Source organism: Chroicocephalus ridibundus, chromosome 3, assembly GCF_963924245.1.
Source record: "Chroicocephalus ridibundus chromosome 3, bChrRid1.1, whole genome shotgun sequence".
Classification (NCBI taxonomy): domain Eukaryota; kingdom Metazoa; phylum Chordata; class Aves; order Charadriiformes; family Laridae; genus Chroicocephalus; species Chroicocephalus ridibundus.
The window spans coordinates 81,130,981-81,145,545 of NC_086286.1; the positions used below are offsets into that span (position 1 = coordinate 81,130,981).

Here is a 14,565-nt window from a genome sequence, read left to right on the forward strand (position 1 = left end):
TTCTTTGTGTATGAAAATGGCAGCTGGGGCAAAACTTGTTTGGCTATATTGGAGAAGTTTATAACAAGTAGAGTTTAATTGCAAAGTAATGCTCACTTGGAGTTCTGTGCTGTGTTGGCAAACATAGCTTTGTGTGGAACAGGTACTACAACTTAGGTAAATTTAATACAATCAGTATCTGGTTTAAAAAGAAAAAAAGCATGTCCACTTTAACTGAGAGCTTAGTCTGCCCAAGGTTGTTATGGGTTATATTTGTGAGCTTGCAAGGAAAGGATCCTTTGACCCTCTTGAGTGGAGGATTAGGCAAGTATGGTGGTATTACAAGCTTCCTAAGGAATCTGGAAGCAAGGTTCCCACTACATGGCAACTCTTGGTTATTCCCAGCCACTGTAAGGGTTTTTCTTTTCTGCCAGACCTAGTGGAATAAAAGCTTTCAAGTCGGTCAGTACTGTTTGTCTGGGGCAAACCCCTCTGTGGACACTCTGGAAGATGATCTGGGGTTCAGCACATTCCATGAGCACCTCAGTACTTTCACTTTTAGTTTTACTCCACCTTGAAAAAAGGATTGCTGGATAGCCATTTCCCTTGAAATGTCCATCAAACATTGCTAAGATAAAATGACAGTAATTATTTATAGCAGCCAAATGAAAAGCAGAACTGTTTATAGAAGTGATTAACTACAGTGTGTCCCATTCCGCGCCCCCCCCCCAGCTTTATTTCTCTATACCAAAATTCAATTGGAGAGGTGACTGTCTCCCTGTGTCCGGGTGACTCTCTGATGGACCTTACCCAGTGAGTCTGTCCCTATGCATAATTTATGCTTCAGGTTAGGGAGAACTCCCGTGGTTACTATGTAAGTTTAATTGAGAGTTGTTATCCTAGAAGCCAGGAGAGTAAGAAGGTTTCAGTGACAAGTGGGAGAACTCCCTGGGATGCAGGAAAGTATGGCAGAGCACACCTGAATTCTGTGTTGCTTTAGGGCTTTTCAGAACTGCCTAGAGAAGTACAAAGATCTGAGACTTACTGAAGTTTTCATATTAATAGGAGTAAATGGCACAAGGGTGTAACTCAATACTGCTGCCATCTTCAAATAACACTTGAAATTATAGCAAATGACATTTTCAGACAAAATAATTTAAAATGGCTCTAATTTTAGATTTGAATGTCTTTATGTTTAATGGAGGAGAGTAAACAGAGCTCATAGTTTTCCATTGTTCCTAATATTCATGCCATAAAGATGGCATTTCATGCTTAAATGGAAAATCAGCTGGTTAACATTTGAATTACTGATGTTATTTTCTTTTACTTGCCATGATTGCTTTTCCTCTGCCAATGCTGATATTGAATCTAGACATTCTGAGTTAGTATACTGAAATACAATGTTCCAAGTTTTCAGCATCAAAACTGACAAGTGTATGCTAAGGTGTTTTTTTTTTTTCTCTGTATATTGCACCTTACAGCTTGTGTGTCAGCTTACAGGTAGAGAGAGTTCACTGCCTTTTGGGGAAGAAAGACTCTCTTTAAGTTGTTTAATATTTTCAGGTTATCTTTCAGACCAGAATAGTGTTTACAAAGTTCGTATTTGATCTATGGAAGGTTTTATTTGCTTGTTTGTTTTTTGTGTGGATGAGTGGAATGATACGGCAAGGCTTGTTTCTTCAAAACAGTAAGGGAGAGAAGAAAAATAGCTCAGTTGTTTTACAGAAAATGAGCAGCTCTTGTCTAAGTTGGTGTTGGGAACAGGAACAGTTCTACTATTTTTCATAACCTTTCAGGGCACTTGATGAGAGGGTTTTATCCTTGTTTGCAAGTATTCATTAGCTTTTGCTGAAACTAAAGGATCCAAATCAGAATTTTGCTTTTTAAAAAAAATGCAGAACATAGATGTAAATAAATGGAGTAAAATTTGCAGCCATGTTAATCCTTCCCTTGTTCTCTATCTATCTAGGAGAAAAAATAAAATTCTATAATAGTGTATGAGACGCTTGCCCGGCAAGTAGCTTTGTTATTTCACAAAGCCATTAAATACCACCTTGCCCCCCATTATTAAGTTTAAGTTTGTAATGATATTTCTTCCTGGCTCTTTTTCTTACTTACCACAATTTACAAGGTTTTTCGTGGGAGTTTTATACAATGAACAAGAATATAGTATACTGTGCGTATAACATCAGTCCTTCCGTATATGTGCTTCCACTGTTGTATTGAAAGGTGGAAAGATTCAATAGAAAAATGTGTATCTCCATTAGTTTGAGCTTATTTTGTTCACATAGTTAGTAACAGTTAGTGGGCAGGCTGCTTGACCTTCTTGATTGTTGGTGTTTTTGCCTTTTCTATTAGTTTATTATGAAATCTTAATGCTGCTGAGTATTTAGTTTCATGATTCACTAGTTGAACAACATCGGTTTCTATTTGCATAGTATTTTATTAAAAAGGATCAGCAATTTATGTAATTCAAATTCTTTTCAACTTCATTAACCAAAAGCATCTTATGATTTTCTTTTAACAGGATGACATCACCTCGTTTTATAGAATTTGTCTGTAAACATGATGATGTCCTTAAGTGTTTTGTTAACCGGTAAGCTTCAAGAAATACAGAGTTTCTAATTTCTTTTTTTTTCTTTTCCCAAAATATTTCGAACTCATATTTTCCTTGTTACTGAGTTGTATTTTTAGGTTATTGTTGTGACATATGTACCATATGCACTTTAATGGTCCTGCCAGATTGAAGGGAGTGTGTATTAATGATTTAGAGCTCGGGCTTAAATGAACTCTTCCACATATATAAGCAATCGTTATGTAAGATTCTGTGAGATTTTGTGAACAAACTGTTTCTCACATAGCAGCGGAACAATTTCATTAATGGATTCTTTCCTCATCTTTGTTCCAAATAAAGCCTTCCCTTTTGAGGCAGATGAAAAATTTAATTCTTCCTCAAATGTGTTATACTTAATGACTTCTTAAAGGAGTCTAAACCATCTTTGTACACTTGGCTGTTTCCGGAGTTTCTCTGGGATTGCTCAGTTCATAACCTTGCTTCTGTCTGGAGAGCTGCTTGTAATCCTCCATGCTCAAAGGATGAGGTAGTATAAGTCATTTGGAAACAAGAAGTAGGAAAACATTACAAAATAGAAGAGTCTACTGGAACTTTTTTTATATGACTAGAGTGCGTTGTCTCTTTATGTAGACTTTGTGTATTGTGAAGCATTATTATTAGATCTCTGACTAACAGGCTTCTAACCTATTTTTCTTTCAGGAATCCCAAAATAATTTTTGATCACTTTCATTTTCTTCTTGAATGTCCTGAACTAATGTCCAGATTTATGCACATCATAAAAGCTCAGGTAAGTGTGAGGAGATGCTTAGTTACGACTTTTATGAATATAAAGAGGGTGTTTTATTTAATAATAATAATACTTCTTTAAAAAAAAAAATCCATTTGGGGAGGTTGGAAGAACTAAGTGTGGCCTACAGTGCTTCTGAATCTGCAATGTTGAAAAATCAGATTAAACAGACATGGCAGCCAGATTTCTGTACTTCTCATTCTTTAAAATACATGTGTAAGTCCATTTGGGATGACCAATGTTAACTATGTCTTACAAGTCCAACTTTCAGTTAAACAGAGTTAACTTTCTATTATTAAATCTATTTGTGCACATCTAATATGTTGATCTTTAAAATGTTGTGCTTTTTCCGTAGTTGACTTACATTTTGAGACAAACCAGAGGATAAATGCATCACTATTAGTTGATTTGGCCCTAGTTAATTAGCAGCAGCTCCTTCAGTGAAACATCGAGTTGTCTTGTTATCCTTTACTCTGTTTCCTGCCATTTCCTTTTGTTTGATTGGGATGTTTTTGAGTAAAATTCTGATGTCTTGCATAACCTAAACTCACTTCTCAGTTTAACACAGAACATGAATTCAAGACTGAAGAGTTACTCTAGGGAAGACTAGTGCAGTTAAGTGGAAAAAATAGCAGGCAAACCCCTGTATGGAAGTCTGCTACTTTACATAACTCTGTAGCGTTAAGCTTCTGCTGTGTTTTCATCACTTATCTTTAAAAGGTTGTGATTGTCTACATGTAGCTCAGAGACAGAGCTGTGCATTTGTTCTATCACAAATGAAGATGATCTTTGGGCAATAATGAGCTATTTGGAACTCCTTCGTTTAACACTCACTGGTATACTTTTGCTTTGTTCTCTATGAGAAAGGTTTCATATATTAAAATATTTTGATCAATGACAGAATTTGCTCAAAACAAAGGTAAAACTCCTCTAACCAACCAGAACCCCGCCACCACCCCCCAAATAATTGTGGAGGGTCTGTTCCAAAAGCTTTATTTCTTTAGTTGTGAACAGTACTATGCCTTTGTTTTTAAATGTACATTGTTTTTGGTAATCTGGTTGTGGTTTTAGGACATGGTGTAGAGGTATTGTTTACGTATTCTTTGGTTGAAATGTTTATTTCTGAAATTCATTACCTATGAATAATGAAGAGAACTTGAGAGCTGGTACCCTGTTTGGCAGATCAATTCAAAGTATGTGACATGAATCGATAGATCAAAGAGGCCATACTTGTGTCATACCTGTATCAAAAGTACTGCAAAATACCAATCTAAACGCTGAATCAAAAAAGCTAGGGCCTTCTCACCTAGGAATTGCTTTGGAAGGTTTTTGGTTCCTTTGGGCTCTTTTTTATTGCCAATGAACTTTACTACAAATGTAACTTGTTTATATCACTTGTGCCTCTGTGCTCAGCTGTGGCTGATATTCAGTAGTGTTACAGAAACCAGTGAATTGCTTCTTATCTAGAGTCCTTCCCCCCACTAACCTGGAAGAAGTTCTGTGCTGCTTTTCTACTGCATGGTGAACTCCAATAGCTATTTCTGGATAACTGATGGTCTAGTGTTTCTGCATACCAGGTTTCAGCAAGCACTCAAGGGCATGTCTAGTCCTTTCCTCTTTCCAAAATATTTTATAGGATATTGAGGTAGCACCACTGAGTATCTCTGCACATCTCAAAAATGAATTGAGAAATATGCATAACTGTTTTCTAGTCATGCTTAGAGAGAGGAATTACTCAGTTGAATGCATCTATGTAATGTGGTTTACCCCTTGTTTCGTAGCCATTTAAAGATCGCTGTGAATGGTTCTATGAACATCTGCATGCCGGGCAGCCAGATTCGGACATGGTGCACAGGCCTGTCAATGAAAATGACATCCTTTTGGTTCACAGAGGTATAGTGTTATAAATGGAAGTCCTGTATCTTTGAAATACATTGAAATATAATGAATTAAGATAAAAAAATTAATCGGTGCTTTGTATTTAGATTCTATTTTTAGGAGTAGCTGTGAAGTTGTGTCTAAAGCAAATTGTGCAAAACTGAAGCAGGGGATTGCTGTGAGATTTCATGGAGAAGAAGGCATGGTGGGTAAAACTGCATGATTTTCCTTTATGGTATTTATATAGGTAAATACTAATTTGCTTTCACAAGTATTATTTAGAACTAAATCCTAATTGAAAATAACTTTTATACTTTATTAAGGAATATGTGGTTACCCAGCATAACTGTTTGTGCAGTGAAAATTCTATGTACTAATATGTTTTATTCTTTTGACATGCAGGGGCAGGGTGTGGTGCGTGAGTGGTTTGATATCTTATCCAGTGAAATAGTTAACCCAGATTATGCCTTATTTACCCAGTCAGCTGATGGTATGTCTGCCTTTTTTTAACCTGATTTTAGGGTGTCTTTCATAAAAGCGTTTTTATAATCCAAGAAAAAAGCCACTTAATTGGTTTCAGAATATGATTGTTACTTTTTAAAAGCAACACCAACAGCATTGATCTCATATAGAGAAGTGATCTACTGTACATTTTTATAACTACAGAAGAAGTATTTTTCTTAATTTGATGTTTCCTTGATTTTGTCCTCTTTTTTCTAAGAGGAGAATGAGTAGTTGGTTTTAATGAGCCCATGCTATTTCTGCCTGGTAGTAGAAGGCCGTAACACTTTGAGAGTAGTATAGAAAGTGTTTTCATTTCTTCTGCATCTGCAAGGGAACTGTGGAAGTATTCTTTTATTTCCTTTTAGAAATCCACAAATTCAATCAGTTAATTTTTGTGGTAAAGCTGGATGTTGATATCCACAAGTCTACCTTGTATTTGACTTTTTGTCTTTTGGGTGCTTCCTATAAAGCAAATTTTTATCAATAAAAGATTTCACATAATCATCAGTGATAAATGTTTTGCTTTCTACCTGATGAAGTCTTGGCAAGTGGCAAGGGATTCAGTCAGAAGTAGAGGCATACATTAGTTCCCGAAAGTTAAAAGGAAAAGTTCAGGGGTGTTTGTTTGAGGTGGCCTTTTTCAAGGAGATTAGGGCTGAACTGTCTCCTGTCTGCATCTGGAGTCTGTTGAAAGGAGGTGGACGCATTCTGATCCTTCCTTTGACCATGTTCACAAGTTGATAGAAATGTGGCCTGTTAGTGTGAGCAAAAAAATGCACATAGCTGTATAGTAAGATGGAGGACCAAATTTATCTGATCGTGGTTACCCTTATGTTGTTGATAATTATTTCAGAGTGGTGCCTTGGAGAGTGGCTAAGCAGTATCATTGTAATAATAGGATGTCATTGTGTTCTAATACATTTCTTTCTGATGTCTTTTTGCTGTAAACAAAAAACCCCAAACGGTCTTCCAGAACCACAAAGTAAAACTCTTTGAGTGGTTTCAGGTGCTTAGTGTATTCGATAAATATGAACTTTGCTTACTTGTTTTTTTTAAAGTCATGAAATGTGATAATCTTTGTATTTTGTAGGAACAACTTTCCAGCCCAACAGCAACTCTTCTGTAAATCCAGATCATTTGAACTACTTCCGTTTCGCAGGCCAGATCCTGGGGCTAGCTCTGAATCACAGGCAGTTGGTGAACATTTACTTCACGAGGTCATTCTACAAACATATTCTTGGTATGGTTTTATTAAAGTCCTGTTTATTAGTCATAACAATTGTCTAAGCAGTAAATCTTTTCCTTTCTTACTTTTGTATGTATTAAAAGTGAAAAAGTCTTGGAAATGAATGTCTTGTTAATCTTTTATGTACATCAGAGTCACAACGTAATATGGCAGTAATTGCTATTCCAGTCTGAACCTCTCTTAGGAACTGTTAAAGTTGTAAAATACAGAAATACATTAGCAAAACTATGTGGGAATTTCATACAGTTAGCAACTTTTATTAAAATAGTTAATCTTTCCATTTATATTTGAATATGAATCTTAAATTAAAAACAAGGCAGGCGTCATTAATCTGTCTAAAGCATAATCATATAATTTAGTTGTCTTTAATGTTGCTGACTAGGAATGTCTGAAAGGCAGACTGGTGCAGCCAGTTGTTTTTGTGGTGTATGCAATTCGTCGCATCACAATTGTGAAATTCATCTCTCTTGCCATGTAATGTCGTTCTTGAGAAATGAAAATAATGGGTCCCTAGTTAATTTAGGACAGACTTACAAAGTTGATAACGTTTATGTAATCTGGCAAAAATCTATCAGGCATTCTTTATTATGCCTGGAGTCCTTCAGTCGTGTAATATTTTAACAAGGTGAATCCATACTGTTGCGAACCTCCCTGTCTACCCACTCCAACAAATACTACTTACTTCCTGAAATAGTCTTTCAGCACTAATGCAAGCTCATCCTGTCTCCTTCCTGAGGAAAATTAATTCATACGATTACTGTAGCATTCAAGAGGATTGGTCATAAATCTTTATAAAAGCGTAACTTCTTTTTAATAGAGAAGGCCTGCTGTTAGCTGGTGGTATCTGTGGTCTAGGGCTCTTCTCTGCTCTTCTTTGAGAACCTTAATTGTCGAACATGATGCACCTGTTTTGCATTGTCATGAAAAATTTTCCCTCTTGAAGGGAAATTTATCACTTCCCTCAGGAAGATGTGATAGAAGAGTAAATTCACTTTGCATTCCTGTTACTTCTCGAAGTACATAAATTCCTTTGCCACTGTATGCAGCATTTGCTTTGTGTTTGAGTGCTATTCTTTAATTTTCTTTGGAAGTATAAGATAGCTTGATGTTGGAAGTTTTACCATTCCTCAAGAACCGCTCCTTACTTTAAGACCTAGCAAGGTTTTCAAGGGATTGTTTGCATCTCATTTTAGTTTTCTGCAGTCATTCTGTCCACCTACAGTCTTCCTGTCGTGTTTGCTGAGTTCAGGACAGATCAAGTCTTAACTGCAGATTTACTGCATCTCTTCCCTCAGTGTTCAGGGAACGCTGTTGCAGCTTGATGGTACAGGCAAAGGGATGCATTTTACTTCTCTCCCTCAGTACTGCCTTCTGCTGCAGGAGAGTGAGTGTATACTTGGCAAATGGCAGTGGAGGACAGCCGATCTGAACAGCACCATGATGGCAATGCCTCATCAAGCTTCTCTAGTCATTGATCTTCACACAGGAAAGTGGTAGACGTATTTTTATGTGGCACAATTTGGCACTGACTTAAGAGTTGGCCTCAAGAGATTCCTCTGTGTGAGCAGAAGAATGATGCTCACAGGCTGATCTCTGTGATGTATTCACAAATGAGAAAAACGTATTTTTCTGCTGTTCAGTGACACTTTGAGAGTAGTCAAGTGTTGCTCTTGTCACCTCTTTTGAAAATGACTACTAATGAATTTTAATTAATTTCTAGTTTGAATCATGATTATATGCTGGATTTGTTGGTTTCTGAATTGATAAGATGACCTATTGTTTACTCTTTTTTTTTTTTTTTTTTTTTCCTTTTCCCTGCTGGAGTAACTATTGCAAACCAAACAGCAGCAAGTAGTCTCTGTTAATAAGATCTCACCAATCCCTCTTAGTAAGGTCTTGTCATTCTGTTGAATAGGCATCCTGGAACTCTCTAGAGATTTGTGCATGTTCAATTTCTTTAAGTTCACAGGTTTTTATCACTTCTTGTTACTTAATGGAGACAGAGAATTGGAAAAATTACACCTCCACTTCCCAGAGTAGTTGCCTTTTCTGCATCAATTACAGTGGTTTGTTTAAACCTTTCCAAGTCTTTCTCCCTCAGATTTGTGCATCTCTTCTTTCCTTGCTTAAGGAACCTGAGTTGCACAGCAGCAGATGCTCCTGAGGGATTTTTGTTTTATTTTTGTTTCAAGTTCAGCTATGGGTTATGCTAACTGTTGTTCATGCCAAATACAAGTTACCAGGTTACAGGCATAGGGATTCCATTCAGCTACTTGTCAGGCCTTAAGTAGTGGAGTATGAAATCTTTTGAAGCCTGAGACCATTTCCATTCCTTTGCACCGAGATCCTTGTTTTCCGTAGCCTTTCCTGTTGATGGCACTGAATCCACCAGTTGTGTGGTAAGATCTCCTGTATCTGAGGAAGAGGAGCTCTTCTCTCTAGTGAACAGACACGATGAGGAAGTACCTTAATTAGGAGCTGAAACCTGTATGAACAAGTATGGCCACTTTTTTGAGACTCGGGTGGGTGCATCACCTGTTTTCACTGTGGTGGCTTGAGATCTTTCTGCAACAATGTCTGGTAGGCAACGAAAGATCACCAACTTAAGTGATGACCCAGCTAACACACAACTAATATGCTTTATAATGTTAGATACATAGCTTGCATGATTTCTTTTTGTTCTGTTAAATCAAACCTTATTCTATAGTTCCTCCTGTTCATAAGGGCTGCGCTGTGCTACAGATGTAAAACTGAGGCAGAAACATAGTCAGAAATTAGTAATGCCTCTTAGGTTTGTTTTTCTCAAGCTGCCTATCTGTCTGCCCTCTGCTAAAACAAGAGAGGAGAAGATAGTTTCACTAGTGCAGTTGTCCAGTTACTTTGTATTTTTTTCTAAGTAGCCAATTACTTTTCTGTTTGGAAAAGGAAACTTCGCTTCCAACACAGGAAGACATGTAGCAGATAAATTCCTAGCTGTGCTATTTGCTGTTAGACTTAAGTCTGCTCTTTCCCGATATAATATAAAATACTCCTTGAAATGGCATAAACATAAAAAATGAAAATTAATTTCTGGGTCAGTGTATATATCAAGCTGGAGGCCTTAAATCCTTGAATGCTTACTGAACTTGTCTCAGAGCTCACCTGTGGTATCTTTTTGAAGTTGTGTTGCACAGAAATACCTGTTTATCACAAATATGCTAAGGTAGATTTCTTTTCCTTTTCAAACTCAGGTGCCCTAAGGGCATATCAAGAGAAAGCTACACAGTATTTCATGGGATTCAAATTTTGTCCTGGTAAATCTGACAGAGTTTCTTTAAAACTGCCTGGCTTGAGCCTGTTGATTGGCAAAATATCTGTCAAGCAAATGTGTGAGCTTAGTGCTTTTGTCTCACAACATGCTGACTATGAGTGTAGTCTCATCATAACACTCTAGTTCAGTTTCTTCTCTAAAGGAGTCTCCGATTCCTACTTTTCAATCTGCTTCTTTTCCTACGTGTTTTGCTTATATCCCTCAGAGACATCGTTATTTCCACATTTCATATGTGAAATGTGCATATGCGTACTAGTTGGCAAAACTGAAAGTCCTCTAGAAACTACTAGACAGCTGTTAGATTCTTTTTTTTTTTTTGAGAGAGAAATGACAGTGAAAATTCATTAGTAAATAATCTCTCCCTCTCGTTAACTGGAACGTTGCTTGATTTTTTTTTTTTTTTATTAGAAAAACAACATCTTACAGCTTGTGTACGTGCCACTTCAGCCCTAGTCAGTTCTTCCAGGGAAATACTGTAACAGTTTTTGCATTTACATGTTTGCACCGGTTGCTAACCTTTGAATTTTGTGTTGCTCTCTGGGGTACTGCTTCTTCAGTCCGTAGCGTGCTAAGACCTTTACTAATCGGCATCCTGGTGACATTTCACAATGCACAGAAAACGGTGAAGCAAAGAGAGTAATTCCTGATAGTTTTTTCAACTGAATATTAGGTCTCATAGCAAACATGATTAAAAAGAAAAAAAAAATGAAGAGCAAAAGAATTTTCTAAGTACAGAAAAGTTGTCTTCATTTTTTTTTTTCCCCAGTTATAAATCCTTTTCTGAGGGAAAAGATACTTTTGTATAGAGAAATATGGTATTTGGGTTTCTAAAAGCTATGTAGAAAACCTAAAAAATTTTTTTTTGGGAACTCATTTAACATTGTGTGTTCTGTATGGTTAGATGCTTTTACTGAAATACATTAGCGAACTAAAATTCTGCAAACTGTTGTTGCTTGAGTGGTATGCTATTTGCTGCACTGGGAAGAAAAACATACAGAGGAAACTTGATTCTTTTATACTTTTAAGATGTAGTAGTACATCTTAAAACATACTACATCTGTGTAGTAAGTACAGTTCTGCTATAGTTCGTAATGGTGAATCTTTTTCCCTTTTCCTATTACTGCATTATTCCAGTTTCTCTCTAGAGGGCAATCTTCTACCATATATTAAGTTTGGAATGCTTTTTGCTTTATCCTGTTTATTTGGTTTTTTTGTCTCTCTGTTTTTTCTAGGTATACCTGTAAATTATCAGGATGTAGCATCTATTGATCCAGAGTATGCAAAGAACTTGCAGTGGATTTTAGATAATGATATCAGTGATCTGGGTTTAGAGCTGACCTTCTCTGTTGAGACTGATGTGTTTGGAGCAATGGAAGAAGTACCATTGAAGCCAGGCGGTGCAAGTATACTTGTTACACAGGAAAACAAGGTGAGTATACAGGTTTATTCAGAAGTTGATAGTATAAGAAAAACAAGGGAATAACTGAAAGCATAAATGGTATACCCATCTTGAAAGAAATACACAAAATAAAAAAGCTGCCGACACTCTTCCCCCTTTTTCTAGCTTAGCATGTTATAGAAATACTATTTAAAATCTCTGTAAATGTTCAGGTTTGAGGAGGTTTGAGGTTCTTTCTGACAGAACTGTTGGAAGGAAAATAGGGTCAGCTTTAAATGAAGGGTTTATTTTCAAAGTTACAAATATTCCTAAAGTTAAGTTGTGGATATATATACTAGGAAGGTAAAACAGTAGCAATTGCTAAAAGAAAAATTGTAGGTGATGTTGCAAAGTGTGCTGCCTGCTAGGGCAGTCTATGGTGCTGGATTGCTCTACAGTAACATATGGATAATTGACAGAGTAAAAGGCTGCAGGAAGCTTTTTCAGCCATTTGCAAGTCACTCAGTGTGTATAGAAATATATATAGAAATATATAGATAGAAATAAAATAAACCTTTTTAATTTACTTTAATAGGGACAGTTTGTAAAATCCCTGAGTTCTCTGCAGCATTAGTTCAAAAACAGATATGTAAAAATACAGGCAGATTTTGAAAATCATCTAAAAATTAAGATGGACATCAGTCTAATTGAATTCTGCAGTTACCCACTAGATAGTTCTGAGTAACTGCAGGAGTGCCATGGGCAGACCTGCAATTTTTTGTATCATTGACTCTTTTGGTCCTTATGTCTGCTTTGTGTTTTGGTTTTCATTGGTACTGAGCTAGCCTAAACTTGCTTTGTGTCCACAGTATTCATTCAGCTCTGCCAGTCTCGTAGACAGCTGCTGTATTAGTAAATGACCGCTTGGTGCCAGCATTTGTTCTAACTTTTAGTTCATGTTGGAGCAATTGGCACTTGCTTCTTGTATGCTTAATCCTCGCTTTCATTAAGGTAGAGTGTCATTCCAATAGCAGGAATACGTATTATTAGCCTGATTCTGCACTGTTTCCTGCAATATAGTCATTCATGAAAGAACACAGATGGTAAAACAAGTCTAATTGTGAAGGCAGTGGATGAATAATTTCTTTATAACATATCAGAGAAAGCAAGGCTGTTGATTCTTGTTTCTGGGCAGTCTTAGCTTCTCAATACATAAAATAGATGTATGTGACATAAATTGTGGTTTGATAGCAAATTTTTAAAAGTTGTTATCGGTTAGCATGAAATTGGAAGTTTGCCCACGCGAGGATACCCTCAGTCATTAGTAGTTTACATTGCTCTGTTAACTTCTGGCTTGGGGTGTAGACTAAAAAGGGTGGTTGAATGTGTGTAGAACAGATGCCTCCATTCTAGCTCATCAGCTTTCCTCAGCTGTGGCAAGAGGGGACAGGAGTGTGCGTAGCTTCTATTTGAAAGGTGGTAAGAAACAGATGGCTGTTGTGGTACCTTTGAAACTGTTAATATTAGTTGATTTTTGAATTTGAAGCTGCAAAGTGTGAAGTCAACAAACATCTGTAAGATGGCACTGTCTCTTGTTCACTGATTTTTTTGACAGTGGCAAGCCAAATTCCTTAAAACTAGATCTGTATTTTAAATGGCATTTGGGGATTTTTCCCAGTTTCTTTAAGTTGACGTGTTTTTGCAGTATGTTTAAGCTTAGCAGTTCTAACAGGTTAAACAGGAAAGTCTCTACTTTACTTTATAAAACATCTTTTTTTCCTGCAAGAGATATCTATCTTCTGCCTTTACCCGAAGAATAAAAGATTGCTGTTTAAAACTCATTCTATTTGCTATACCTCTGGGAGAAGAGAATTCAGCTTCTAAAGGAATTTGCTGCGTAGGCACACTAGCAGATTACCTGTTTAAAGGATAGCATTTTTTAAAAAAGGAAATTGAGTGACTCTCCATTCCTTAAAAAACCCCAACCAAACCCACGAAAAAAAAAAATAAAAATGCCAAAACTAAACACCCCCCACACCTCCCCACCCACGAAATCACCCAAACAATCCACCTCCCTCTTATTGAAAACGAAAATAAAGAGAGTAAATGCCCCATTGAGGAGCGGTAGTAATAGCTGTTTGTAAAAAGCTGCTTTCTTTGAACAAGGGAATTTTCATTTTAAACATCAGCTGTGTAATAGGTGAATGGTTGTAGGACCATATGACACAAATGTTCCAGTCTTGCAACTGCAAGGTCCATGTAGCTCCAACTGAAGTATTGGTTATAGGAGTGGTTCAGCTGCCTTTTGTCATGGTAATGGAGAGACTTCAAAGCAAAAAGTCAGGCTTTCTCCCGTGTCCATGCTAAGCATTTCTCTTTGTTCTTTGCTGTGTATATTTTTGCAGCTTTCTACTTACTTTTTAGGAAAAAATAAAATTAGAGCTAGACCATATGCTATTTTAAAAACAATGGTGCAAATCTCCACAATCCTGTGGTGCTCTCTGTCCTCCCAGAACTTCTCTATCTGTGAGCTGGCTGTGCTGTTTGGCCGTAAAAAAAAATTACTTTTTTTTTTCAAACAGCTTTGGAATGGAGCCGCTCTCTGAACATCATAATGAACATTGATCCTCGTCTCACAGTATATGGGGTTGTGAAATCGGGGAAGCACGATCTCAGCTTGATTTACCTCAAAGGAAAATACAGCTCAACCCCTCACCCAAACTAGACTTTGTCATCATATTTGTGATGCCTGTGTATGTTCAATCAAATCTCCCTTCTTAAAAGAAGGCTGGATTGTAGCTTTTATGCACTATGTAGGAATGCATATGTAGATCTGAAATTATGTAGATATTTCTGTTTTGTAATGTGCTCCTAAGGCTTTTGAGAGGGAATAAAATGTAAACAAAGT

General features: G+C 36.8%; 1 protein-coding gene across 6 annotated transcripts in view; it reads left to right on the forward strand.

Moving 5' to 3' along the window:
• The window catches only part of HACE1 (HECT domain and ankyrin repeat containing E3 ubiquitin protein ligase 1), a 54,220-nt gene that overhangs the window by 30,835 nt on the left and 8,820 nt on the right, over window positions 1-14,565 (forward strand). For 5 of the 6 annotated variants that reach the window (XM_063329872.1, XM_063329873.1, XM_063329874.1 and 2 more), the window contains 7 exons: window positions 2,507-2,575; window positions 3,254-3,341; window positions 5,123-5,234; window positions 5,327-5,424; window positions 5,622-5,709; window positions 6,814-6,963; window positions 11,512-11,708. In XM_063329872.1, coding sequence (XP_063185942.1) covers window positions 2,507-2,575; window positions 3,254-3,341; window positions 5,123-5,234; window positions 5,327-5,424; window positions 5,622-5,709; window positions 6,814-6,963; window positions 11,512-11,708 — 802 coding nt within the window. Of the gene's footprint in view, window positions 1-2,506; window positions 2,576-3,253; window positions 3,342-5,122; window positions 5,235-5,326; window positions 5,425-5,621; window positions 5,710-6,813; window positions 6,964-11,511; window positions 11,709-14,239; window positions 14,405-14,565 lie in introns of those variants that run through there. The other variant, XM_063329877.1, reaches the window with a different exon arrangement.